The sequence below is a fragment of the Mauremys mutica genome, chromosome 11 (assembly GCF_020497125.1).
Source record: "Mauremys mutica isolate MM-2020 ecotype Southern chromosome 11, ASM2049712v1, whole genome shotgun sequence".
In the NCBI taxonomy this organism is placed as follows: Eukaryota; Metazoa; Chordata; order Testudines; family Geoemydidae; genus Mauremys; species Mauremys mutica.
The window spans coordinates 35092267-35118027 of NC_059082.1; the positions used below are offsets into that span (position 1 = coordinate 35092267).

A 25761-nucleotide genomic window follows, 5' to 3' on the forward strand; every position below is an offset into this window, starting at 1 on the left:
AGGACGAGGGCTGCTGTAATATTGGGAGTGTTTGAAAAGCAGTCCCTGGCCAAGTTTGCGTAAGACTGGCTGGAGGCTGCACAGAGGGAGTGAGGCTGCCTGATTTCTCTGAAGATGAGGGAACATTACTCTGAGCTCCCCCTTGATTCTCCTCTGTCCCTGAACTGTCCCTAACCTGCTTTAGAATCCTTGCATTCCACCAGACAGGGGGAAGAACAGCAACAAAATTGTCCTCCTCCCGGTGCAGCTCTGGGACATATGGTGGGGGATTTTTACAAGAGCTTTCCATACAAACAGCTTCAGAAGCTACCCGTTCGCTGACAAAACAGGAGTAATTGAAGGATCATGTTATAATTAAGTGATCCTTCCGGTGGCCACCTTACCTGGTCCTCTAGTTGATATTGAGGCCAGTTTACTGTACAGAACTTTTTAATTTACTCTTAGTCATTGGATCCGACCCAAACATGTTCCAATATGCTAGAATGCATTTTAAGGGCTTACACCATGCCCTGCCTGCCGTACTCTGTCCCTGCACCATACCATGCCCTTGACTCATTATATGACGCTCTATTGTCTAATGGGAATTACAATGACTGGGTGTCCCCAGCCTTGGACAAAAGTCCACACCACTGGACTGTTGTTACCTTATCCAAGGGACTGGTTCCTCACCGTTGCCCGCAACAGCTTCTCCACTACTCGAGCACGTTGCACCATTGTGTCCTCCGAGGTCGGCCTAACGCATTTCTGACGAGGCCCCCGGTAAAGGCACTGGTGCGTGCTGGGCGTCGGCTGCGACCGTCGTCCGCCGGCCATCGGAGGAGTCCAGGCAAGGCACAATTTTGCCTCGAGCCCCACGTTGGGCGGCAAGAACTGTTGCCAGCACAGAGTGCCCGAGGGGGGGCAACAGCGGGGTTCGTTGCCCAGTGTGCGTCGCGCCAATAAACACACCAGGGTGGAGAAGCTAACACAAGTTTATTTGAGCTCAAATAAGGTGCAAGGGAGAAATAGCAATTTCAAATCCTGCACACCCGCACGCAGGCGGGTCCCAGTATTTATACCCCCTTTGTTTTTTTCTTTCTGTACTTTTCCACAGTGTAGGCTACTTTCCACTGTAATCAAGGTTATGCATATAACCTTGATTACAGCATTTGCTTTTCACCTATCTTATCTAGTATTGGCTGCATCTAGTGCTAACCGGCCTTGCAGCTGCTAGCAGTTAGCACATAGCACAGGAGGTTACAAAAGTTTAGTAAGGCTAACAGAAGCGCTTAACATGAAGGTACTTTGGTTCACATAGGCCTAGAGCAAGTAGACTTCATCGACACTTGTGGTCTTCCATCCTCCCGAGTTACCTAGATTTATGCCTAGTGACACCAACAGTGCTGCCTGTGCCATGTAACATAGCTCTGTAAAGGTTATGGTCTACTATAGCTATTCATCCTATTTGTACACATATATCATTTTGTACTTGAGGATAAGAATATTGGCTGTATACTGGCTTGATTTCTAAGTAAGCTTGGTGAGGCATTCAGTCAGCTTCTTTAGAAAGGAATTTCCAAGGTTAAGTACCTGATCAGGAAGCATTTGGGGAACAATGCATCTTGGAATGCTCCTATCCACATAAGAAGTGGAGACATACAAGATACCATGTGTACAATGGCTTCTGCCTATAAAGACTGTGAGTCATCATGGACATGTGACTTGCCCAGGTGACTCCAGAACTCCATCTCAGAGCTGGATTTTGCATAGGAGTGAGGAGGGGGGTCTCCACCCAGAAGAGAAAGTCTATTTAAACCCAAGAGAGACCCCTCCATTTTGTCTTCAGCTGACTAAAGAAGGAACCTCTCCACCCCCACAGGATACTTGTAGGAAACTGGAACAAAGGACAGTAACTACAGGGTGATTGCTGGACCCAGGCTAAAAGGAGATTAGTCTGTAAAAGGAAGCATTCTGGAACTGGTGAGGATCTTATCTGTATTCAGTTTGATTAGATATAGATTTGCACATTTTATTTTATTTTGCTTGGTGACTTTGTTCTGTCTGTTACTATTTGGAACTACTTAAATCCTAGTTTCTGTATTTAATAAAATCACTTTTTACTTATTAATTAACTCAGAGTATGTATTAATACCCGGGGGAGCAAACAACTGTGTATATCTCTCTATCAGTGTTAAAGAGGGCAAACAATTTATGAGTTTACCCTGTATAAGCTTTATACAGGGTAAAACGGATTTATTTGGGTTTAGACCCCATTGAGAGTTGGGCATCTGAGTGCTAAAGACAAGCACACTTCTGTGAGCTGTTTTCAGGTAAACCTGCAGCTTTGGGGCAAGTAATTCAGACCCTGGGTCTTTGTTGGAGCAGATGGGAGTGTCTGGCTCAGCAAGACAGGGTGCTGGAGTCCTGAGCTGGCAGGGAAAACCGGAGCAGAGGTAGTCTTGGCACATCAGTTGGCAGCTCCCAGGGGGGTTTCTGTGATCCAACCCATCACACTGATATTCATTTTTGACTAGCAGGTGGGATATGTTTCCATGGTATGTGAAAATATGGTTGTGAAAATATGATTGTGAAGTCTCTGACATTTGATATTTTCCACTGTCAAAGCTTTGAGCCTTCAAATTATAGAAGTGTAACAGGCACTGACAGCTTTCAAAGACTAGAGAAGAAGCAGATGTACTGTATGGAGGCTGAAGATTTTATTAAGATCAGTTTTTGCTAGATTCAGTTGTGTGGTTCAAGGTTTTTGATTCGGGTCAATGAGATGAAGTAACTTGTAGCACAGCTCTCAAATACAGCCAGTAGTTGCAGTCACTGGCTGAACATCACCAGTGTGGAGCTAAAGAATGCATGAAACTGGCTTGCAACATGCCCTCAAAAAATGCACGTAATCAAGCAAAAAAGATCTGTGTACAGAACTGTTTGAGATTCACATTTGTTGGGATTCCAGAGTGTTGAAGGCTGAGATGAACCATAGCTTGATTCAAAAGGATGGCTCAGAATATGCAGCATTTCTTGAATATGCAACTAGGCATATCGGTTTATATGATGCCTGAAAGGGCTCTGCAACTGGAGGAGCTTTGTTTGGGAAAATGGTTGAAAAGGGACCTGATGATTTAGTCAAGTTAGGTTTCTTGTCTGGGTGCAAGATAGCTGAATCCTGTATCGTTTGAGAGTCTTTAGTTAATGGGCCTTATGTAAGTCAGAGCTAAAAGTTCCTCCACTATAAAGATCTGTTACAATGACTCTAGCACTAGATTAGAGCTCCTTGTTCAGAGTTCTATCATGTGACCCAGTCTAATTAAAGTCCTTGAGGTTTTTTTCAAAGAAAACGTGTTGTGAAGCTAGAAACAGTAAGAGACCTAGAGATGTCCTAGTAAATGGACTGACCCTACAAGATACTGATTTACCTTCAGCAATGGGATTTGAGGGAATTTACCACATCTCAGGATCAGGCAAAGAGTTTTTGTCCCTAGCATATTTTCCTTGATAAGAATGAAAACTGTCAGACAGGATGCTTTTCCTCTTACTGCCTGTACTGCACTTCTTTCTCTTCACTAGCATTTGAGGGTCTGTCCAGATAAGTCTGAGTGATCATCCCATATAGTGAATTAAGTGAGTTTAGAGTTTTCAGGATGATGTTTCATACCAATATATGTGAATGATCCCCTTTTAATAATCCAGATCGGTAGAGAACATGCTAATATTTCATGCCATTATGTTCCTATGGCAGAATAACTGTCTTTCGTCTGTTGGACCCTAAAGATAGCACTTGTATATCCAAAGCAGATGCACCAGCAGCAAGACCCATCTTTTTATTTCACAGCAACAGACATAACTAGAATGCTGCTCTCTCAAGTGAAGCATTGTGGATGAAATTGGTCCCCATCCAGACAGCTAACACGAGGCCTATGCACCACTTAAGCCTTCAAAATAAGGCTTCGTAGGGAGTTAAGTGGTACATAGGCCTTGTGTTCGCTGTCTGGATGGGGACCAATTTCATCCACAATGCTTCATCCCAGTAGCAGGCAATCATGTTTTGGCAGTTTTAAGTACCGCAAAAGCAATCTTTATATCCTGAAGAAGCAATCCATGTATGAGGACACTGGACCTGATTCTGCTCTCATTTGCATCAGTTTTACATTGGTGCAGCACCAATGACCTTCATGAAATTCCTCCTTATTTACCCCACACTGAGTGAAGACTCCAGCCCAACTGGTGAATTAGAGCTCAAAGGGACAAATCCATTAAAACTCTGCATACAACCCTTAAAGGACAGGACTGAGTTGATGCCAAGAAATTGTTTGAAAGAATATTTAATTTAAAATGAAGAGGTCATGCATCGAAGTTAAAAAGACGAATGGCTAGTAAATAATTCAGGCAGAATTTCTTTACGCAAACATTTAACTATGGATCAAATTGCCAACATCAGCAAGAACAAGATGTGGTGAACACTTTAAGAAATGTTTGAAGATGCAAATATCCAGTGGAGCCATTTGCTAGCTGGATTTGAGGAATCTGAAGCTAGGATACAGGCTGATTTCTGAGGATTGCAGGCATAGACACTGATGGGCCATTTACTCTTCTTGCCAATTTGATATTTGGTTTTCTAATCAAAACAGAAAATCTAATGTGAGATGAGAAAACAAACAGAGATAGCTCGTAGCACTCAGCAGAGAGAGGGTCTTCTTTGTGGAATCTCACAACATTGTGCCTAACAGCCAACCCTGAAGGTACTTACTGACTTGTAATTCAGTCTTTACTCAGGCAACACTGCCACTGATTAGGGCTGAATAAAAACTGAGTGAGGAACTCAGGATTTGGCCCTAAATTCTGTGCTGGGTTCCTGAACACTAAAGTTCACCTAATAACAAGAGTCAATTTCTTGAGAACTTAGGGTAGGTTTACACTTACCTTCCCGGTCGACGCGGTGAGTTCGACTTCTGGGAGTTCGAACTATCGCGTCTGATCTAGACGCGATAGTTCGAACTCCGGAAGCGCTGCAGTCGACTCCGGTACTCCACCACTGCAAACGGTGGTGGTGGAGTCGACGGGGGAGCCACGGAGTTCGACCCCGCCGCGTCTGGACCGGTGAGTAGGTCGAACTAGGGTACTTCGAATTCAGCTACGCTATTCATGTAGCTGAATTTGCGTACCCTAGTTTGACCCCCCCTTCTTAGTGTAGACCAGGCCTTAGTATTGATGTCTCGGGAAGAAATTATTGTTCCCCAAAATTATATGTAGAATTTCAATGGGTTGTTCCTGAGGTGAATTCCATCCAGAGGGCTGTCAGAAAAGTACAAAACTTTTGCAAGAGGTTTTAAAACGCAGAGGCTATTTGCTTAGTTGTGAAAATAAACTTCTGTTGTATCAGTGTGGCCAAGTTCCTGTAACATCTGTAGAAGGCCAGGAGAGGTGAACTATGAAATTGACACTCCAGAACAACATGGCATAAAAGGAAAAACTAGGTGGTGCACTCCAGCTTGATAAAGCAATGGTGTCTTCACAAGGAGACCTTATTGATTTCTTTAAAAATGTGGAGCCAAGATGCACAAGGAGGAGTGTGATGGGGTGTCTACCCCACACAGGTATAGAAGGGGTTAACCTTAGGAGTGAGCAGTGGAGGGGAGTCCTCCAAGTAACCTAGAGAGGCTGCATTGGGCGCAGCCAATCAGGGAAAGGCTGCAGGGAGCACTGCCAATCAGGGCCCAGTGGGCTTACATAAAAGAAGCTGCTGGACCAGAGTTTAGTCACTGCCTGGAGCTCAAGAAGGGAGGACTGGGTTCCTAGCAGGTGGATGGAATCTAGCACCACGGACAGAGCAGTTGCTGGCAGGGAGCAAGAGGAAGCTCCTGGCAGGCTGCTAGGACTGGCATGCTGAGGCCGTGAGGTAAGGGTGAAGAAACAGAGCTGGTGACATGGCTGGAGGACACAGTGATGAAGAGGGCACGGCAGTTCCTGGAGAGGCTGCTGGCAGACACGGAGGCAGAGTCACAGGGTGCAAACCATGGATGTGGGAGTGTCGTCCTCGAGCTAATCCCCAGAGTGACCAGAAGAGGAGGCACCTGTCTAGCAGTGAGTGGTGTGCCCCGTGACAAAGAGATTAACTAAAATTCCCTGCTGGGCAAAAACTTCTAAAGCCTTAAAAGGCGAATGTATTGTCAGCAATGGAAAATATACAGTAGGAGATTATCCTAAGCAAGATAAACTCAGAAGACCACATCTCAACAAGGATCCATATTCTGTACAGATTCCGTGTCCAACTCCAGATCCACTTCAAGATATTGATCTTGATCTTCAAAATCCTTACTGGACTTGGATCAAGCTACCTCAGTGACCACTTCTCCCTCTGTACCCCACCACAATGGCTGCAGCTACCTGGACAATCTGAGAGCCCCAGGCTACATCTCTTGGGGCCAGGACGAGGGCTATTCTAGGTGGAGGGCTGTAGGCAGAGGAGTTCCTTAGCACCACAGTTCAAGGATGAACCTAAGTCTTGCTACTTTTAGGACACAATGCAACACTTATCTCATTGCAGAGGCCACTATAAATCAAGAAGAGTGGAGAGTTTGGGTCCTTTATAGGTGGCATCAATGCAAGGCCCATTGCTGTGGCACTTTTATCCTACAATGATAGGCACAATAAGATTGCAGATTAGAATGGTCTCATACCCATCACTATAGTATTTGTGTATTTTACAAATTTACCTGTCAAATATACACCTACGGAGTACGGATCAGTGTGTCTATCTCCCTACTGCTCCCCCCCCCCCATTAGTAGTTCATTTATTGTGAGAATGCTACACTGTGGGTATACGTTTTACATTTTATTCTGAAGGTAGTGAGATTAATGGTCAGTCCGATTTCCTTAGGCCGTGAGGTCCTCCGATGTGGGCCTGTTGCTGAGAAGGCTCTGTTCCCTTTACCCATGTGTATCATTCTTGTAGTTGATATGTCCATTGTTTCAGAGAAGTATAACTGTAGTGGAATTTCATGATCCCAGAGTGCCCATGGGGGCCTTCTGGACTAAAAACCTGAACATGCCTTAGTATTCAGTGGGAGCTGCTACCAAAGTTCTCAGCAGCTTGTGTAACTATGAAGCCAAGATGCTTCATCTGAACAAGGTGAAGTTTTATTAACACTTCTCTTGTAACATTAGTGATCTCATCAATTATTCTGTCTCTGACTTTGGGATTGTTATCAAGAAGGATGTGGTGAAAGTTGTCATCATATGGAGTCTTCACATTCTCCTCAGTCTGGCTTTTGGCTTGCATATAGCACAGAGACTACATTAGTCTTGATATTCACTTCTATTAAGTTAAGTGCTATTAAAAAACCTCAGATACATTATCTCTTCCTAGGAATAGATAAAGGTACTGTCTATGCTCATTCATGCAGATCTGTCAACAGCCTTTACTAGTGTTGGCCACAAGTTTTTGTTGGCCCACCTGCAGACCCTGTCTGGATTGGATTATATCTCTCCAAAAGGAAAGAATGGAACCACAGGACTTGCAAGTGGTGATCCTCAGTTCCTTTTTGAAGAAACTAGAATGCTATCATATATGCAATTCATAAGAAGGCTTGGAGAATCAGGGAGAAAGGCAATAAAATTGACTTTTCTATGGATTCCATCACAGGTTGGTATATATGGAAGTGAGGTAGATGATGATCGGGCCAAAGTTGGAAGATCAGAAATTCAAGTAGGAATGACGACAGTTGAGAATATTGACACCCTGTCAAGAAAAGCATTAGCTGAAATAAATGCTCAAAAGATAAAGGATCCTCTGATTGATATCAAAGCATCTCAGAAAATAATATCCACTATTGTGAGACTACAGACAGGGCACACTGCAGGAATGAAAATCAGTAGAGATGGGACCAAAATGTATCCACTCTGCAAGTTGTGTCGGAAGCAGGGTGTAACACCTGCCTGTGCTTTTGTAGAGAAAATGACACTCTTTAGATCTGACAACTGGGATCAAGCCCTTTCAAAGGACCCTACAAGAGTCACTGAATTCATTCTTGAACATCATGGTCTGATGTGATTTATAATGGGACAAGACAAGAACAACAGAATGGAACAATTCAAGAGAGATTCCAGAGAATGGTTTGGGCCAGTTGCTAATAAGGAAGGGCTAAATAATGAATGTGCACAGCTGGGATTAGATTTTAGCAGGTAAAGGTGCCTTCTCATTTGTGGCTTAAGTGTACTATAGGGGCTTACTCTTTGTATCAAGAATATGAAAGATAAATGCTAAAAAAAGGAACTCCATTTCTTACCTTTAGACACCTAAGTACTTTATTTTGACAAGAGGAACTGCATTCCCTTATCTTCTAAATTCTCCTAACTGAGTCCTGTACCCATCTTTTGTATAACACCTCATGAGCAACTGATATCAGACATTCCAGCATCACCAAAAATAGCCAGTTTATTCCACGTTAACAATCAGGGACGGCTCCACTTTAAAATCAGGGGGCGGCCTGCTGGTCGCTGTGAGGGCAGCAGTCAGGTCCCGCAGCTTCGGCAGCAATTCGGCAGTGGGTGCCAAAGGCGCGGGATGGGCAGATCACCCGCAGAAACACTGCCAAATCCGTGTGAGATTTCATTTTCATCCCTTTCCATGCATACTAAAATGTGCATGGTATCCTAGAGTGAAATCCTGCAGAGAACACTGCTTAGTACATGCACTACGCACTCAATAGTAAAATGTACTACAGTTCCTCTTGAGATAAAAACACACCTATTCCAATATTATAGACAAAAAAAGTTGTACTACTCTGTGCTGAAACAAAACCATCATAAGATATTTAAATTCAGATTTAAATGGTGATACACTTTCACTTATGTCTTGCTGTATTTATTCCGTAACCAGTAATCTTCTGAAAAAAGCTACCCTGACCATCAGAGGCATGTGCTGTGATTCAAACACACAGAAAATTCTGAATATGTATGTGGATTTTAATTATACAGGGCCAAACCCTGCAGTTCTGTAAGAAGCTGTGTTGAGTTCTTGCACACCAGAGTTCTTCAGTGACGCAGGATTGCACATTACAAACAGTCTCACTGCTTGGGGCCCAGTCCCTTGATTTTTAATGGCAGTTTTGCCCACAGAAGTCTTGTAGAATGAGACCATGCGATATATTGGTTCTTTTTCTATCATTTATAATGTGCCTGGAACATGGAATCTGTCTGCAGTCAGGTTCAAAGGTTTTCATCTCCCACACTGACAACTCAAAGAAGAAACTGAGAACACTGTATTTACTGACAGTCTCCTCAACACACACCAGAACAGGGCTGGGCTGACAATGCACAGGAATTGTGCTACTTTAAATGAGCATTTGGCCTTTGCATTTGGAGCTGCAGTATCACATGTGATGGTAGATTTTAAAATTGCAATTAGCACAGGGTGCTAGTGGAGAAGGATGGTTTTGTAGTTAGGATACAAAATGGGGAGGCAGGAGATTTGGGCCTATTTCTGGCTCTGCCATGGGCTTCCTGTGTCTCTTTGGGTGTGCCCTTTACCAGCTCTGTGCCTCAGTTTCCCCAGTTATAAAATGAGGATAATGACTTACCTACCTTGAAAGGCTTATCCAATGTTTCTAAATGCATAGGGATCCAGAGATGGAAACTGTTACCAAACTATGAAGTGTAATTATATTATGATGGGATTCATACCACTGCTTCTATTAGCAGAGGGGAGGGGGTTGTCTGTTTTTAATATATTGTGACAGGGTCAGGCCAGATGGCTACAGGAGAGTGATAGAAGGCAGATATATTAACCCCAGGTTAAATAGGTCCCCTTTCCCTGGGTAAGGTAACAGGGAAGGTTCCAGAACAATCAGGAGCTTTCTGGAAACAATTAAGGCAGACAGGCTGATTAGAACACCTGCAGCGATCAAGAAGCTGCTAGAATCAATTAAGGCAGGCTAATCAGGGCACCTGGGTTTAAAAAGGAGCTCACTTCAGTTTGTGGTGCGCGTGTGATGAGCTGGGAGCAAGAGGCAAGGAGCTGAGAGTGAGAGGGTGTGCTGCTGGAGGACTGAGGAGTACAAGCGTTATCAGACACCAGGAGGAAGGTCCTGTGGTAAGGATAAAGAAGGTGTTTGGAGGAGGCCATGGGGAAGTAGCCCAGGGAGTTGTAGCTGTCATGCAGCTGTTACAGGAGGCACTATAGACAGCTGCAATCCACAGGGCCCTGGGCTGGAACCCAGAGTAGAGGGCAGGCCCGGGTTCCCCCCCAAACTCCCAACTCCTGATCAGACACAGGAGGAGTTGACCCGGACTGTGGGTTCCGCCAGAGGGGATGATCTCTGTGGCGAGCAAATCCGCCAATAAGCACAGGACCCACCAAGGTAAAGGAGGAACTTTGTCACAATATGTACAGAAAAAGAGGCATTCACTGAAATGTCTGCTGTTTTGAGCATGATCCTGTAAGGTGATGAGTGCCCTCAAGACTTGCTGTAGTCAAAGAGATCAGACCCAAACAGCAGATTTTCCTAAAAGCAACTCATAAAAACTTTCAAGCAGCTCACATGACTGAATCATTTTTGATATCGCAGTTGGCTGCTCCAGTAATTATTGCAGACTAAATTCTGCCTGGCCCTTATATGGCTGCGCAGTGATGGGGACGGATTAAAAAGCTTCTTCCTCCTCAGTCCCGTAACTTAACTCTCTTAACTTTAATGAAGACCCTTAGGGTACAATGGGCCTACTAGAAGTAGACACCCATCCTCCTTAATATCAGGCCAATACTTCTAGACCAAGGAAAGAGAAATGCAGAAATAAATACATAGACAACTGTATTTCTACCTACTGGGCAATGTTAGAATTATAGCAGTTTGAAATGGAAAAATCCTGTTAGGTTCTCCAGCCATGACCAGACCATTCTTAAGGCTTTGTCCATTCTAGTTTTAATGAGTCTCTTCATACTTCCAGCGTGATGGGCTTTTCAAAAGCACTTTGCACTGGTCTAACTCTGCTCCCATTGAATTCCATGGCAAAACTCCCATTGACTGTAACGGGAGTAGGGTTACGCCAATGCTGAATACCCACCACAGGAGAGTGGTCCACTGTCCAAAGTGTCTCACACCTGGAAAGATTTCCTAAGATTCAACCTCTATTTTGCTTTCTTATTTTCATCCCATTTCTCTTAGTTAAATTCTAATGCACCACAGATTGTGCCCAGCCCTCCCATAGATGTGAAATAGATTTGGATGTCCACAGCTCTTCTTCCAACTCATGTAAGTGCCAGAAAGAATTGTAGCCCTGTGCTCTGAGAAGTGCCGGGGCTGCATCCTGTCTACTATGCCCTCAGAGCACTCAGCACAAGGAATGTGGGGAAGTCTGGCTGGAGGAAGAGCAGACATGGCTCCAGTCCCCCCCAGTGCATACATCTGCAGGAGAGAGCAGGATTAAGTAAGATGTACCCTACAGACTGGGGCCACGCAGCCTCTGAGAGGCTTGGAACGCCAGGGGCCATTCTGCTTTCCTAAGGCAAATGCCTCCCAATAGCACAGTGGGCCACCCTTGGCCATGCAGCTCCATGCATCCTGTAGCACAGCACAGCATCTAACAGGCACAACAGTGTCCGAAAAAATTACTCCATCTCCTTTGGATCTCAGTGGAGGGGCAGGGGAAGGGCTGCGCTGCAGTGTGACCCTTTGGAGGAATTCTGACTGACTTGGACACAATTCCTCCTGGCACTTCACATGCCAGACTGGCAGTGTTTGAAAGTGAGGGGTGTGAGCTCTCCTTCCTTCTGGGTCTTCAGAGGTCCCTGCTCTCCAGCCAAACTGTACCCAGTTCCTTGCACACAGGAGTTGGGGGGAGGCATTAGCACAGTCGCAATCTAGCCCTCTGTTTACATCTTTCAGATATTTGCAGATTGTTTCCTGCCTGATTTCCAGTTCTCTGTGGGGATTCAACCATCCGTGTAAGAGCAGTAGACACATCTAAAATGTAAAGTAGTATAATAGTTCATAACTCTAGTTTGACAGCAGTCCTAGGTAAGGGCTAATTGTCAGAAATGTGCTTTTCACATTTTTTTTAATTGGTGGCTAAGAGAAAAAATGTGGTTTTAAAACCTGCTAAATTCCTGATAAAATACACCCTGAGAAATAGCCAGCATCATCAATGATTCAGAGTGAACAACATTAAAATTACATTAAGGGTTTGGCCCAAACCCATGAAGTCAGGGACCACAGGGCTTCTAACTTCCATTTTCCATGTTTCTGCGTGTTGAGTGCTGCTGATCCTCAATGGTCTTGTAAAGTGCATCACAAAGGGTTTTTATTGAATTTCCTTTGTATTTTTATTGTGTTTGGGGAGGATTTTTTTAAATCCAATTTCTTATTCTGCTTTAACAGTAAAAGGACAAAATGGGATCATGAAGATAGATGTTGCTTCCACTGAAATTAAGAGATTTGTGCCAGTTATTTCAACAGGAGCAGGATTAAGCTCAATATCACAATTTTCCGTTATGCTTTTCTGTACACAAAGAGCAACCAAAGCGCTTCAGAAAAAAAATATGTACAAAAGTGAAGTGTATTGGAGATGTGTAGTATGCAGTGGGAAAAACAGAGCAACCAAGGAGCAGCTTTCATCAACAGATCCCTGGGGTGAGTCCCCCTCACACTAATGCAGATGCAGGGTCTGTGAAAGGAGGTCATTTATAGGTAACCCTCAGGAGTTGTCAAAGGTGATACCAGAAAATCTAGTGCCAAAGAAATCTCCCAAGCGGAAACTACAGGAGAAGGAAGGTACTCAGAGTGGAACCACACAAAATGGAAGACCTGTGAAGTTACCCAGTGATTTCAAAGAGTATGCATGTAATTAATATTACTGGGTTTCCATTATACGAAGAAAGAAGTTATGAAAGGTCTCTGTAGCCATAGATATGTAAATGGTTGACCAATGAAGAGTGAGTAGATTGCTCTCAGTAATACGAAGCATAGTTCCTGGGTGTATAAAACTTGTTGTGCCCTGCACATGGCTACCTTTTGTTAAGCTCTCTATGTTGGCTCTTAACACACAAGTGATCTCTGAGCTCCCTGCACTTTCAGCAGTTAAAAGGAACCAGAAAGCAATTTTTTGGGGGGGGAGATGCTCTTTTATACTCTCAGAACCCTGAGTGGTGGGCGAGTGGGGGAAATCTCCTTGCCCATCCTTTCTAGAAAATTCCAAGCTCTCTTGCCAGGGGATCATTTGTCCCAATAATGTAAGCCTTTATGATCAATTCTTGAAGGAGAACAAGTTACCTTTTCTTTGCTATATGCACAAATAAAATCAGTTTTCCATAAGCAGAAAAGCAGTGGTTTTCTACAGTACATGTTCATTTCTTACAAGCACCATAAACCACCTGCCATTCAATAGGGGCTACCAGTGAGGGGTTCACGTCATAAAACCCAATGTGGGGTGGAAACACTCATCTTCTATGGTGTACTTTGTGCTCCCAAACTATTCCACCATAGGTGCTCGTTTCATGTACAACTCAAATTAAAGGTATTGTCGCTGTCCCTTAATGCACCATTGGGAAAGGTTCCCGAGGAAATTTCCCCTGGAAAAGTTCTGAGGAAATGTTACAGTTGGAAGTTCGTGCTAAAACAATGGCGGAGAGAGACATTGTGAGGGCAGCATCAGGGGGATGTAAGCATTTTTTGAGAGGGTGTTGTAGCATTGAGATCCACCTCTAGTAACCAAAAGTAGAAAATTATCTTATTGTAAACAGCTTACAAGAGTGAGCAAGGGAGTGCCTGGAATAATTAGTTCAGCCACCTCATCCACAAACACACACACAGGTGTAGCCCTCCCTCCATTGCCTCTTCTTTCCTTTCTGGAGATGTGGGATGGGAGTTCCAGAGACCTAAAGGAATTGGGAACCCAGCTGCCATTGGATGTGACTTCAAGATCCACCTAGAGAGGGGACTGTGTGTGTGGATTTCCTCCACCTGGGGAAATGTTGTGTCCTGTGATATATAGGAGGTCAGACTAGATTATCACTTTTGGCCTTGGAATCAACGACTCTCCCATCCCCAGGGAGATTCCCTGGAAATGCACTACGCTCAGGAGGAGGGTGAGGCATGTGTAGCAGTGATCACAATTTTGGACTGTGTTTTCCTCTGATTTAGAGCAAGGAAGAGGAGTTTTATGTGTTCCTTTTTTTTGTCTCTTTCAAATATTCTCTAGTCACACTGCTCTGCACTCTCTGATTTTACTCAGACATTTGGCCAACAAAAAGATAAGGCCATGTCTACATGGGCTGGGGGAGGGGGTCATTTCCACCTTGGGTAGAGGCACCCGTGCTAGCTTTCATTAAGCTAGCACACTAAAAATAGTAGCATAGTCACAGCAGGACAAACTAGCCACCCCGAGTATGTATTTAGGATTTCAGATGGGGTCGTATTCAGCATACCTAGCCCATCCTGCTACCCATGTAGCTGCAGCCACACTGCTGTTTTTAGCATACTATCACAGCTGGCATGTGTATGTCTACCTGAGCTGGAAGTGACTAGTGTAGATAAAATCTAAGAAAGAGAATGGTTGTGCTCTGATGGACTGTGCCAGATCTTGTCCTGTGCTGTGTGGATGCATTGCGGAGTCAGACAGAACAGGGAGCTTTTCCCCCACAGCACATTCAAACAGCAGCAGGACAGGCTACCCTGTTCGTACTCTGTACACCTAGGATGGAATCCTGGCTAATGTGCCCATTGATGCTCCATGACCCAAGAGGACATGATTTGCTGTTCTGGAGGTGCAGTCAGACTCTTGACCTCTTCACACACACCCTCTCCCATGCACACATTCTGTGGCCTGTAGCACACACTAGAGCAGTGGTTCTCAAACTGTGGGTTGGGACCCCAAAGTGGGTTGCGACTCCCTTTGAATGGGGTTGCGTGGGCTGGCTTAGACTTGTTGGGACCCAGGGCTGAGGCCTGAGCCCCACTGCCCAGGGCTGAAGCCAAAGCCCAAGGGCTTCAGCCCTGGGCAGCAGGACTCAGGTTGCAGGCCCCCTACCTGGGGCTGAAGCCCTTGAGCTTCAACTTTGGCCCCCCTGCCAGGAGCGGTGGGGCTCAGGTTTTGCCCCCCCCCACCCGAGGCAGTGGGGCTTGGGCAGGCTCAGGCTTCGGTTCCCCTCCTAGAGTCCTGAAGTAATTTTTGTTGTCAGAAGGGATCGCGGTGAAAGAAGTGTGAGAACCCCTGCACTTAGAGGGGCCACCTTAACAGGTCTCAGGTTGAAGACTCATAATCAGTGGTGCTTTTGGAAGTTTGGGGCTGGTAGCATCTGCACACAGCAGTATTACTAACCCCAAATATCATGAGTCATGCCTGCCACATTGAGACTTGCTTAAAAATCCTGAGATTTTTAAATACTAATGTGACAAGTGGACTGGCCCTTTAAGGGGAGTTGGGCTCAGCCTTGTCTGTGGTTTAGCAGTTAATCCCCCCAGCTGATCTTGATCTGGTGACTCAATTACAATTAGTGTTCCCAGCGGTGAAAAGCTCATGGAGGAGTAGATAGGAAAGAGCACTCAGGAAGGAGTAGATCCCAGGGAGAGGAGCAAGGGGAGTTCCCTCTCTCTGGGAAAGGCCTGATGAAGACTGGATGGAGAGAACCATAGGGAGCAGGTTGGGCTTTGGTGGGAAGGTCCTGAGATAAGACCTGTAAAAAGCAGGGAGGTTCCTGGAAGACACTGCCAGGGTCCCTGTAGAGGGGAGATGGTCGGGAAACCTACTAAGAAGACAGGTCTCCATGGAAAAAACTCTGGAAATCAGTGCTTAGTCAATGGAGCAAAGAAGGAACTCTGTAGTCCCTGGGAATAGGGATGAAAAGCAGGGGACTTCAATACAGCCTGAGGGGGCGGAAGGATCTTCTGTTTGGATCTTGCTGTGGATTCTTTAGTTGGACTGTTGCTACCTTGGAAGGGGACAGAACTGGAAAGAGGTGACTGGTCTTGCGGGCTGGGCCATGGAAGACTGCAGGACTAAAGAAGGATTATTGCAGGACTAAAGAAGTGGTAAACAAGGAGGTGCTAGGGATGAAAATGCCTGCTATGCCATGGTCCAATACCAGGGGGTGCTATGTTAGTGAGTAGAATCACGTACAACTAAACATCAGGTTCCTATTATCTGTCTTCTGGTTTCTGAGTTTTAGGGTACAGTTGGGTCACATTTTCACTTTTTCCCCACAGCTGTGAAGCCTAGAATCTTAATTACCTGAAAATCTCAGTGCTCATGTTTTTAATCTTCTGACTCCAGGTGCAGTGGCTTAAGGTACGAGAAGGTTGCAATAGTGCAGGAATGTCTATACCAGCCACAGCAGCTGAACACAGCTCTCTTGAATCCCATCCCAGTGCCCTAGTCACAAGATGATCCACGGAAAACCTAGGGGATCTGCAGGGTTTGTGGGCGGACATTGGGGCTTGTTCTGCAGTTGGGCTGGGGCGAGAATGATTGGGGAGTGCTTCACAAAGAGAATCTCTCAGAGGCTTCTCCCTATATAGCGCTCTCTGTCAGAATTTCCTGCAAAACGGGTATTTGTGCCTATATTTAACAATCCCCTGTAAGATTTCTTGTTATGGTCCATTCTCTCAATCATAAAGATGGAAATGTAAACAATGAAACAGCAGGTGGCAACCTAGAGCTTGACTTTTAATGCAACACAGTACAGGAATCAAATGATAATGAAGGAAAACTGTGAAGGATAAGGGAGTAATTTCTGACTCTCAAGCTAATTATCAGTAAATCAAGTGACAAAGAATGCTATGGAATTTGTGATTTTCACTGATACGTAACTTCCCTATCATTCCTTCTACTTTTTCTTCAATTGTGCCCCACTGGGAAAGGCCCAACAAATGGAAGACAGGTAGACAAGCACATTAAATAACCGTGCATTCGTATTCTGGTTATTTTGACAATTTACAAAGCCAGAAATAAAGATTTCCTGTTTAGCCAATAAAAATGCTTATATACTGATATGTAGTAGTGGTATAATATCCAGTGTAGAACTGAAGAGAGATCTATAAAGATAGAGACTTCAATTGCTCTTTTATCCTGTGCAAGTATCTAAACTTCATTTTTGATTTTTGATTACATGGAGCTTATAAAGTTTCTTGAGTGACCCAGATATTTTTCTCTCTTGGCTTATCCAGCATGCTCTTACAAACATTTGTTATTTCCAAGTTAAGGAGAGCGGTTCCTTCTGTCTTTTCTGATTTGGTTTTCTTAAGCTTCTTTAATGCCTCTGGTCCCATCATCTACGCTGTGCAGAAAGCAGTTATTTGTGCTGACATTATCTAACTGCCTTGCAGAAAAAATATGTTCCATATCAGCAACTAAAGGGAGAAAGTTATCTATAATTTAGGACAATAATGGGGTGTAATTCCTGAAGTTTCACAGTGTCTTGAATGCCGACAGAATCTGCTATCATTAGACTTTTCTCAGGATTCTATTATGTGGATGTAATAAGTTATGACTGAAAGGAAATCATTATCAGGACTTCAGCTCTGTAACCCCTTTATTTTCCTTCATGCCAGTTGTGCTTATTAGAACTCAGGAGTAATTTTTTTAAGTGAAAAAGGAGCTCACAAATTATTGACACCTCAAAAATCAGAGGCAATAGTGTGACTGTGTATTGGGGTCATCCTTCTGATAAATACTGGCCCTTACTCTCCTGTCATGCCAATTTTAAACTAGTGTAACTCCAGAGACGTCACTGAGTTACTTCTGACTTACACCAGTTTAAGTAAGAACAAAGTCAGACCCATGGCTTAGACACAGGAGGGTATTTGCCCTGATTAAATTGGGGAGCAGGGAATCCTTATGTTTTCCATTTTGCTTTCTAAAAGAAACTACGGTACATACTGCAGTGAGGCTATTTCTAATACGCACATGCACACAGGGCAAAAAGCCTGTCCTTGATGTTAGTAGCTGCACAAAAAACCAAAGGGTCAGCTCTCCAGGAGTCCCTGAGCTGCCATCCTGACACAGCACAAGAAGGCTCAGGGGAGGTTTGCAGGAGGCACTATACTCTGGAGAGTGAGCACCTACCTTAGTGCTGCTCCAGAGAGTAGTAGTATGTGCTCCCCATCCAATATGTACTGCAGACTGTACCATATGTGCATGGTGAGGACAAGGACATGACTGCACCTCCAAGCCACCTTGGGTCATGGAGTGCCAGTGAGCTGGAACCCATCCTACTGCTAGCAGTTATTCTGCCCTGTTGCTGCTTGAGTGTGCTGGGGAAAGGAGCTCTCTGTTCTGACTCCACAGGGCATCTGCACAGGACAAGATCTGATGTGTGAGTAAAATCAGAGTTTGCAGAGCCAGGTGTGAACAGAGAACACTTGAAAAAGACACACACACACACCCCCCCCAAAAAAAGAGGGAATACACAAAACTCTTTTTCCTGGCTCTAAATCAGACAACAGCAGCAATGGGCATTGCAGCCTCCCTGTCTCGCTCTCCTGGCTTTTCAGTTCTCTCTGTGCCCACGCTGGCTGATACCAGCTTCTTAGCTGCACCTGTCATGGAAGGGCGCTGTGGTCCCCTCACCTGGGATGCAGACCGAGCCCTTCCTAGCACATGCAAGACTTAATCTATTTCTATGTCCCTTGTGGTCAGCAGAAAGATCTTCAGGTGTTTTCTGGCCTTAATGTCTTCAGGTTTTTGCTCTGATGTCCTTTTAGTTCAACAGAAATTATGGCGCTATAGCTCAGACTTTGTTCTCACTGAAGCCAATGACAAAAGTGCCTGCCATTTACTTCAGTGGGGAAGACCGGCTCTCTTTGGCCAGTAATTCGGTATCTGTTCCTCTCATGCAGGAATTTTAGGTGACTCTGAAGAAGATCCTTGGCATGTGTCTGACAGGGCTCAAAGGCCTGTGCCCTCACTAGAGCATTGAACCATTGCAGACTGCAGTAAGGGCTGGAGCACTCCCACTAGCCATCCTTTTCAGGTGCATGCAATGCACCACACACAATATTCCTTGCTGAGTGTTGTGTCCGTGCTACAACTCCCAAGAGCCAGCGCAGACTGTCTGGGGGTATAATGTCTTTGTGCACCTGATCACACTTTTGGTTTGTTCCAGTGGATGCTTTGAATGGTTCTAGGGTGACCAGATGAGATGAAGAAAATATCAGGACACATGGGGGGGGGGAGGGCCAAAAAAAAAAAAAAAGCTGAGTGCAGCCGGCGGAGCAAAAAAAAACAACCCAAAAACCCCAGTGCTGCCGGCGGAGCAAAATATCGGGACAAATTGCGTCCCGACCAAAGATCGGTCAGGACACGGGACAACCACTCAAGTATTGGGATGGTCCTGATTTTATTGGGATGTCTGGTCACCCTAAATGGTTCTGTCCTGCCTGTGGAGCCATATGTATGCCACATGTATCATGATGAATGGAACTGGGGAAAGAGGGTTGGGTTTCTGGAGGGACATAGTCTGGTGTAGCCACAGGAATGCATGCTGAGTCCAGACTGCTAGCTCTCAATCTCGAGACCCCCAGCATATAACTGACCACTCAGCCTTCTGAACAGAGACCTCTTTCCTACAATACCGCCTGCTGTGGCACCACTTGTTGCCAGTGAAACACCATGAAGGGCAAGGGATATCCCCTCGTGCTATCTATGTAGAAACCATGATACAGAGTCTGCCATCTACTACCCCTGAGCTTCTGACTCTGGAGGCCCAGCATATGCTGTGATAAGGCATTTTTGGTGATGATGTGCTTAGAGGTAGAAGCTTAACTCTGTGCCCAGCTTTCATGGATTCAGTTAGTTTTATGTTTAATTTTGTTCATGTTCTTGTTTTCTTGCTTTAGGCTTTGTTTTGCAGCTGAGCTAACAGTTTCCTTCTGTCTTGTGTTCCTCCTAGAATGTCAAGTCCAGACCAGGTTCTGCAGAGAAGACAGCCCTTCAGGTTCCTCTTTGTAGCCCAGAGAGATTTCCCCCAATCCTGCTCTCCCCCATCTAATGCAGTATGTATCTTAAGGGATGTATCATTCCTCAAGACAGTGATGAATGGGAGCTGGAGCTCCCTGGTGAGGTAAGTGGATTTACTTGGGGGTAACAGAGGTGTGTATGACCACTGAATTCCCTCTGTAGTTCTAAATGTGTATAGTATTCTTCATTTTTCGTCTTAAACTGATGTGTAGACAGCTGCGGTGTTCCTCCCCCAAGATGTCTTCGCTTCAGTCATGGACAAAATTATTCCTATGCAAGTGTATAGGTGTTCATAGAGTGCTTTGGTGCTGTTAATGAGATTTGGTTTGTTTGAAGGACCCTTGACTGTGAGCTCTTTGGGGCAAGGGATGACTTTATACTGCATGTCTGTTAAGGGCCTACAATGATGTGGCCCTGATGCTTGGTTCCACAGCAATATATCCAATAATAAAACAAGCCCTTAAAAGTGACAAGGAGACTTGTGCAGAATGGCTCTGTTATCCCTAGACAAGAAAATATAAAATGGGTGTGTTAACAGGAGGAGTCCCCACCCTGGCCAACACGAGCGTGCACAATCTGGATCAGCATCTTAACTCACTCTCCTTCCTCAAGCTTTTGTTCTTGAGAACAGGAAACATAAATTTGAGCTAGAGTTGGCTGTTTATAGGGATTTTTCCTGCAACATCTATCTCACTTCCTTCCCCCTCTTATGAGAAGCTCTCTTCCTTTTATCATCCTAAATTGGAGCTAATGAAACCTACCTGCTCTAGGTGCCACAGTGAGTCAGAAGAATGGCTCTGTATCTCCATGCAGGGTCTGTGCAGAACATAACATCCTGTCACAGAGAGGTCTGCCTGATAGCTATGGTTTGTTTCTACTAGCACCTTACCATCTCTCTTGAATACTTTCTCCCTTCTCTTCCCTTTATATTCCTCCATGATCTTTTCAATGCTATTATCTTTTCTTAGCTCCAAACTTAATAACTTGAAAAAGCATCCATTTCACTTCTGCAGAATCAGTTCCTGTTCACTCACACTGCAAAGGGAGTGAGTCCAGAATTGTTTCAGAGATGTACTGGTTTTCTTTTGTAACTTGATTTTTTAAATTTGTATGAACTTACTAAAATAAAAATTAAACAAAAGGGATGTTTCTTACTGTGGAGCTGTGGGTGACCTGAACATTTGCTGCAGCAGTTTGACATTAGACCAAAGATGATGTAATATTTAGCACTTGTGTAGAACTTTTTAGCCATAGATCACAAAGCTGTCAAGATATCATTATTTCCCTCTTATATATCTGGAAATGGAGGCATGTGAGTTTCAGTGACTTGCCAGGTCATGTTCCCTTGACCATCCTGTCTTCTCAGGGGATCAGATGGGCTTGACTCATGGAACCCAGATTAGGATCCAGATCCAAATCCAGACTTTCCTGTAAATTGTGAGATGTGTGTGTTTGTATCTGGAATTCCAGTTCAGGACCACCTCTGATTTCAAGATGAGAAAAGTGTGTGCTGGTGAGTTGATATACTGTATTGGGTTTACTAATTATTGTACCCTAGTTCTTTCAGGATTTGATGTATCAATACAGAGCTGATGCAATAAGTTATATTTTTAGCCTGCATATTTTTATATACATACACACTTCACAAGAAGAATATATTTCATTCTATATCAATGTGATGTTTCATAGATTTATAAAGCCAGAAGGGACCATTATGAGCACCTAGTCTGACCTTCTGCACAACACAGGCTATAGAATCACCCAATGATTCCTGCATCTAGCCCATAACTTCTGGTTAAGATAAAGCATATATTTTTAGACATGTAATCTTGATTTAAAGACTTCAAATGATGGAATCTACCACATCCCTAGATAAGTTATTCCAGTGGTTAATTACCCTCACTGTTAAAAATCTCACCTTATTTCTAGCTTTGAGCCATTGGATCTTGTTATGCCTTTGTTAGGTAAATTTAAGAGCCCTGTAGATGCTTATAGACTGTGATCAAATCACTTCTTCACCTTTTCTTAGATAAACTAAATAGACTGAGCTTCTTTATTCTCTCACTGTAAAGAAGGTTTTCCAGGCTTCTAATAACCTTTGCAGCTCTTATCTGAACCTTTTCAGTTTGTAAACATCCTTTTTAAAGAGGGTTCAGTTCTGGTGTTCACAGCATTCTAGTACCATCTCACTAATGCCAAGCAGTAATAGTACCACCTTACATTTCTACTTGATCTTCCTCTGCTTATACCTCCAAGGATTACATTTGCTTTCTTACCCACTGTATCACACTGGGAGCTTTGAGTCTGGGGATGTTATCTTACGTTAGCACAGATTAGTATACAGCATTGTTATCTGACATGGCAGGTGATGTATTGCATCTGATTTAAGAAGGGATGTGTCTATTACAAGAGGTGTTGTATCTGATTCAGTAAGCAGTATATCTGAATTCAGCAGGTAATAGATCTGATTCACTAGGTGACTTGTCTGCTTCTGCAAGTGGCATATAAAAATCTAATGAGTGATGTGTGTTGCTCAGTAGGTGTTCTATTTCCCCCGCCGAATAATTAATTTGTGTATATGTGTGTGTGACTCACCTACAGAAGCCCACATAACCTATATCAGATTTGCTTTATGACAGATTTATGTTAGTATTTGGTCCAGTAGAATTGTTAGTTCATTCAATGCCATATGAAATATCCAAATTCAGAATGATTGCTGATATATTGGTTAATATCTTTGTAAATAAAGCCTGGATATATTTATAGAGAATAACTTGGATATTACAGATTTAATATATAATTGCAAATCTGTAGACGGCATAATATCTTGCTTAGTTGAAAATCTATTTTGAATTCTACCAGGTGAGAGCTAAAATTCCATCTGCTTGTTATGTCTTACGATGTGAAGTGTGACACTGGGCAAATGTCTAAATTGATTTTATTTACTCTAGGGTAGAACTATGATCTGGGATTGATTTGGTATAGTCACTTGTGCAAATTGCCCATGCGCAAGGAATGGGCAGAGGGGGGAGTCCACTTCCTGCATCACCAACACATTTCATCTGTGACAAGCACAAGTAAATTCTGGGCTAGAACTTTTTGCCTCTCCTACATGGATTCTAATTACCCCTCTGTAACTAGGTATCACTACATATGAGAGCTCAAGCTTATTCCTAGGTGTAGTATATGATGTAATTTTCAATAGTCTCTCTCTCTCTCTCTCTCATATATAAATATAAAAATAATATATGCTGTGACCGGAGTGCCAGGGGAGCCAACTGAGGTCACTCAATTAGGGTGAATTGCAAAGAATGGGGCAGGCAATCCCCAAAGCTGGTGGATATTCCAATACTTAGATTCACCAAGCCAGCACAAAACAGCTTCTATAATACCTCACTGGTTACCCAGAAGCCAACAACACAGTTCCCTTAAAGTAACCCAGCCTTAGGCCTCCACCCAGACACCCAAGTCAAATATGATGAAGATTACTGAAAATCTTATTCATCATACAAGAAAGTTCTACCCATCTCAAAGGATGGGACACATTACCTCCTATGTCAATGAATATTTCAGATCTTACCCAAATACAGGCTTAAAGCCAGTTCTTATTATCTAAACTAAAATTTATTAAAAAAGAAAAGAGTGAGTATTAGTTAAAAGATCAGCATACATACAAATATGAGTATGTTCTTGAGATCAAATTCATAGTAGAGATGGTGCGTTTTGTAGTTGCAAAGAGTTCTTTCAGAAATAGTCCATAGGTTATAGTCCAATGTTCATATTCAGGGTGATTCCAGATTAGGCCTGGAGATCTCAATTTTGGGTTTAAGCTTCCCCTGCATGAAGCATCAAGCAGATCTGAAATAAAAAGGATCAAGACCCAAGCCCTCTTTTATACAGTTTCAGGCCTTCTTTGACAGCTCGGAGTCCTTCTGCGAACAATAAGCAATCTACCAAGTCTATCTACCATAGAATGGCCCTAATTACTACTTGTATATTTTGCTAACATGTCTCTAAAGGTTGAATCTGGGTAATTTATCCTGCAGGATGCTTAACCCTTTCCGGCCATGCATCACATTTTGTTTAAGATTTGTTGCAGTTATATAACAGTGGTAGCAACAATGACTTACATGGTCATATTTTAATTAGACAATGTCACATACGCGCTGACAGTCTCTGAAAGATTCTGGCAAGCCACACCCAAGTGGGTTTTGTTAGCTACAATAGAATGTGCCTGACATCCAGAGGAATCCACAAGAGCAAAATGCAACAATCTTGACCATGTCCTGTATTTAACTCCCGCTCCAGTTGTCCTCCAGGCTGTTGTGTCCTTTCAGAAGCTTTGATGCATCTTGATATTTCTTTATAGCAGTAGGTCTCAATCTTTCCAGAGTACAGTACCCCTTTCAGGAGTCTGATTTGTCCTGTGTACCCCCAAGTTTCACCTCAAAACCACTTACTTACAAAATCAGACATAAAAATATAAAAGTGTCACAGCATACTAATATTAAAATTGCTTACTTTCTTTTTTTTACCATATAATTATAAAATAAATCCCTTGGAATATAAATATTGTACTTAAAGGGTATATAGAGTAGTATAAACAAGTCATTGTATGAAATTTTAGTTTGTACTGATTTTGCTAGTGCTTTTTATGTCATCATTCATCATTCATGCCCGTCACCCCAACCGGGGTATGGGCCGCCAACCACAGATCTCCAGAGTCTTCTATCCTGGGCCATTCGCTCTAGCTGGTTCCAGGTATAGCCCATTTTTTTGCTATCAACCTGAAGGTCGCGTCGCCAGGTATTTCTTGGGCGGCCTCTTTTCCGCTTGCCTTGGGGGTTCCACCGCAGTGCCTGTCTGGTGATGTTGGTTGGCTGCTTGCGTAGTGTATGTCCTATCCAGCCCCACCTTCTCCTTCTAATTTCTTCCTCTGCTGGGAGTTGACGGGTCCTCTCCAAGAGGTGGATGTTACTGATGGTGTCTGGCCAGCGGATCTGGAGAATCCTTCTGAGGCAGCTATTAATGAAGGTCTGGATCTTCCTGGTGGTTGTTTTGGTTGTCCTCCAGGTTTCAGCTCCATACAGTAGTAGCCTGTTGTAAAACTAGGCAAGTATCTAGATGAGCTGATGTACCCCTTGCAAGACTTCTGCATACCCCCAGGGGTACACATACCCCTGGTTGAGAACCACTGCTCTATTGCGCTTAATAATGCAGCACATAAGTGCTTAGGGTTCATCATACAATCTTTACAGTCACAAAGCTGGTCACAATTAATTTTCACATTCCTAATTACATTTTGGGAAACCTGGACTTCAGTGTTACTAGCTGCTTCTGGAGTCATTGGACTATATATTTTCTTGAGCAGCGTGTACACATTTGCATTGGTGCAGCAGCTTCCTTTGATTGTATTGACATCACTGGGAAGTGAAGCATTATGAGATTCACTTGCCTACCTACGTTCTTAAGAGTGGGTGGATCCTCAGAGTGGGGCAGTTTTTTTTTTAACTTAGTGTTACCTTGGTTATGTATGGATGTATGAAGATTCTATTCTGTTGAACAGATCTTACTGCATGAAGCTTGGGTTTTGTTTCTGCTCAGTCACTCTGCCAGTCTACAGTGCTATACCTTGCCTAAGTCTTACTGTTGGTTCAAATCCCAAGAGCTTTGCTTTGTCTCTACTTAAGCTTCAGTGGGAGTTGCTGAGGCACACACCTCTGAGTCTGCATCTGCTCTGCTGCCTTCAAGGAGAGCTTTTTGACTAAGGGCTGCAGGATTAGACCCATAGTGTCAGAGGAGAACCAACAATGGCTTTGAAATAGT

At 43.8% G+C, this 25761-nt stretch overlaps 1 protein-coding gene across 1 annotated transcript in view; it reads left to right on the top strand.

Moving 5' to 3' along the window:
- The first annotated feature begins 19943 nt into the window (after window positions 1–19943).
- Window positions 19944–25761, top strand: part of UBE2Q2 (ubiquitin conjugating enzyme E2 Q2) — a 227408-nt gene continuing 221590 nt past the window's right edge. Inside the window, exon 1 of the mRNA XM_044979262.1 lies at window positions 19944–20038. Coding sequence (XP_044835197.1) covers window positions 19973–20038 — 66 coding nt within the window. The 5' untranslated portion in view covers window positions 19944–19972. The remainder of the gene's footprint in view (window positions 20039–25761) is intronic.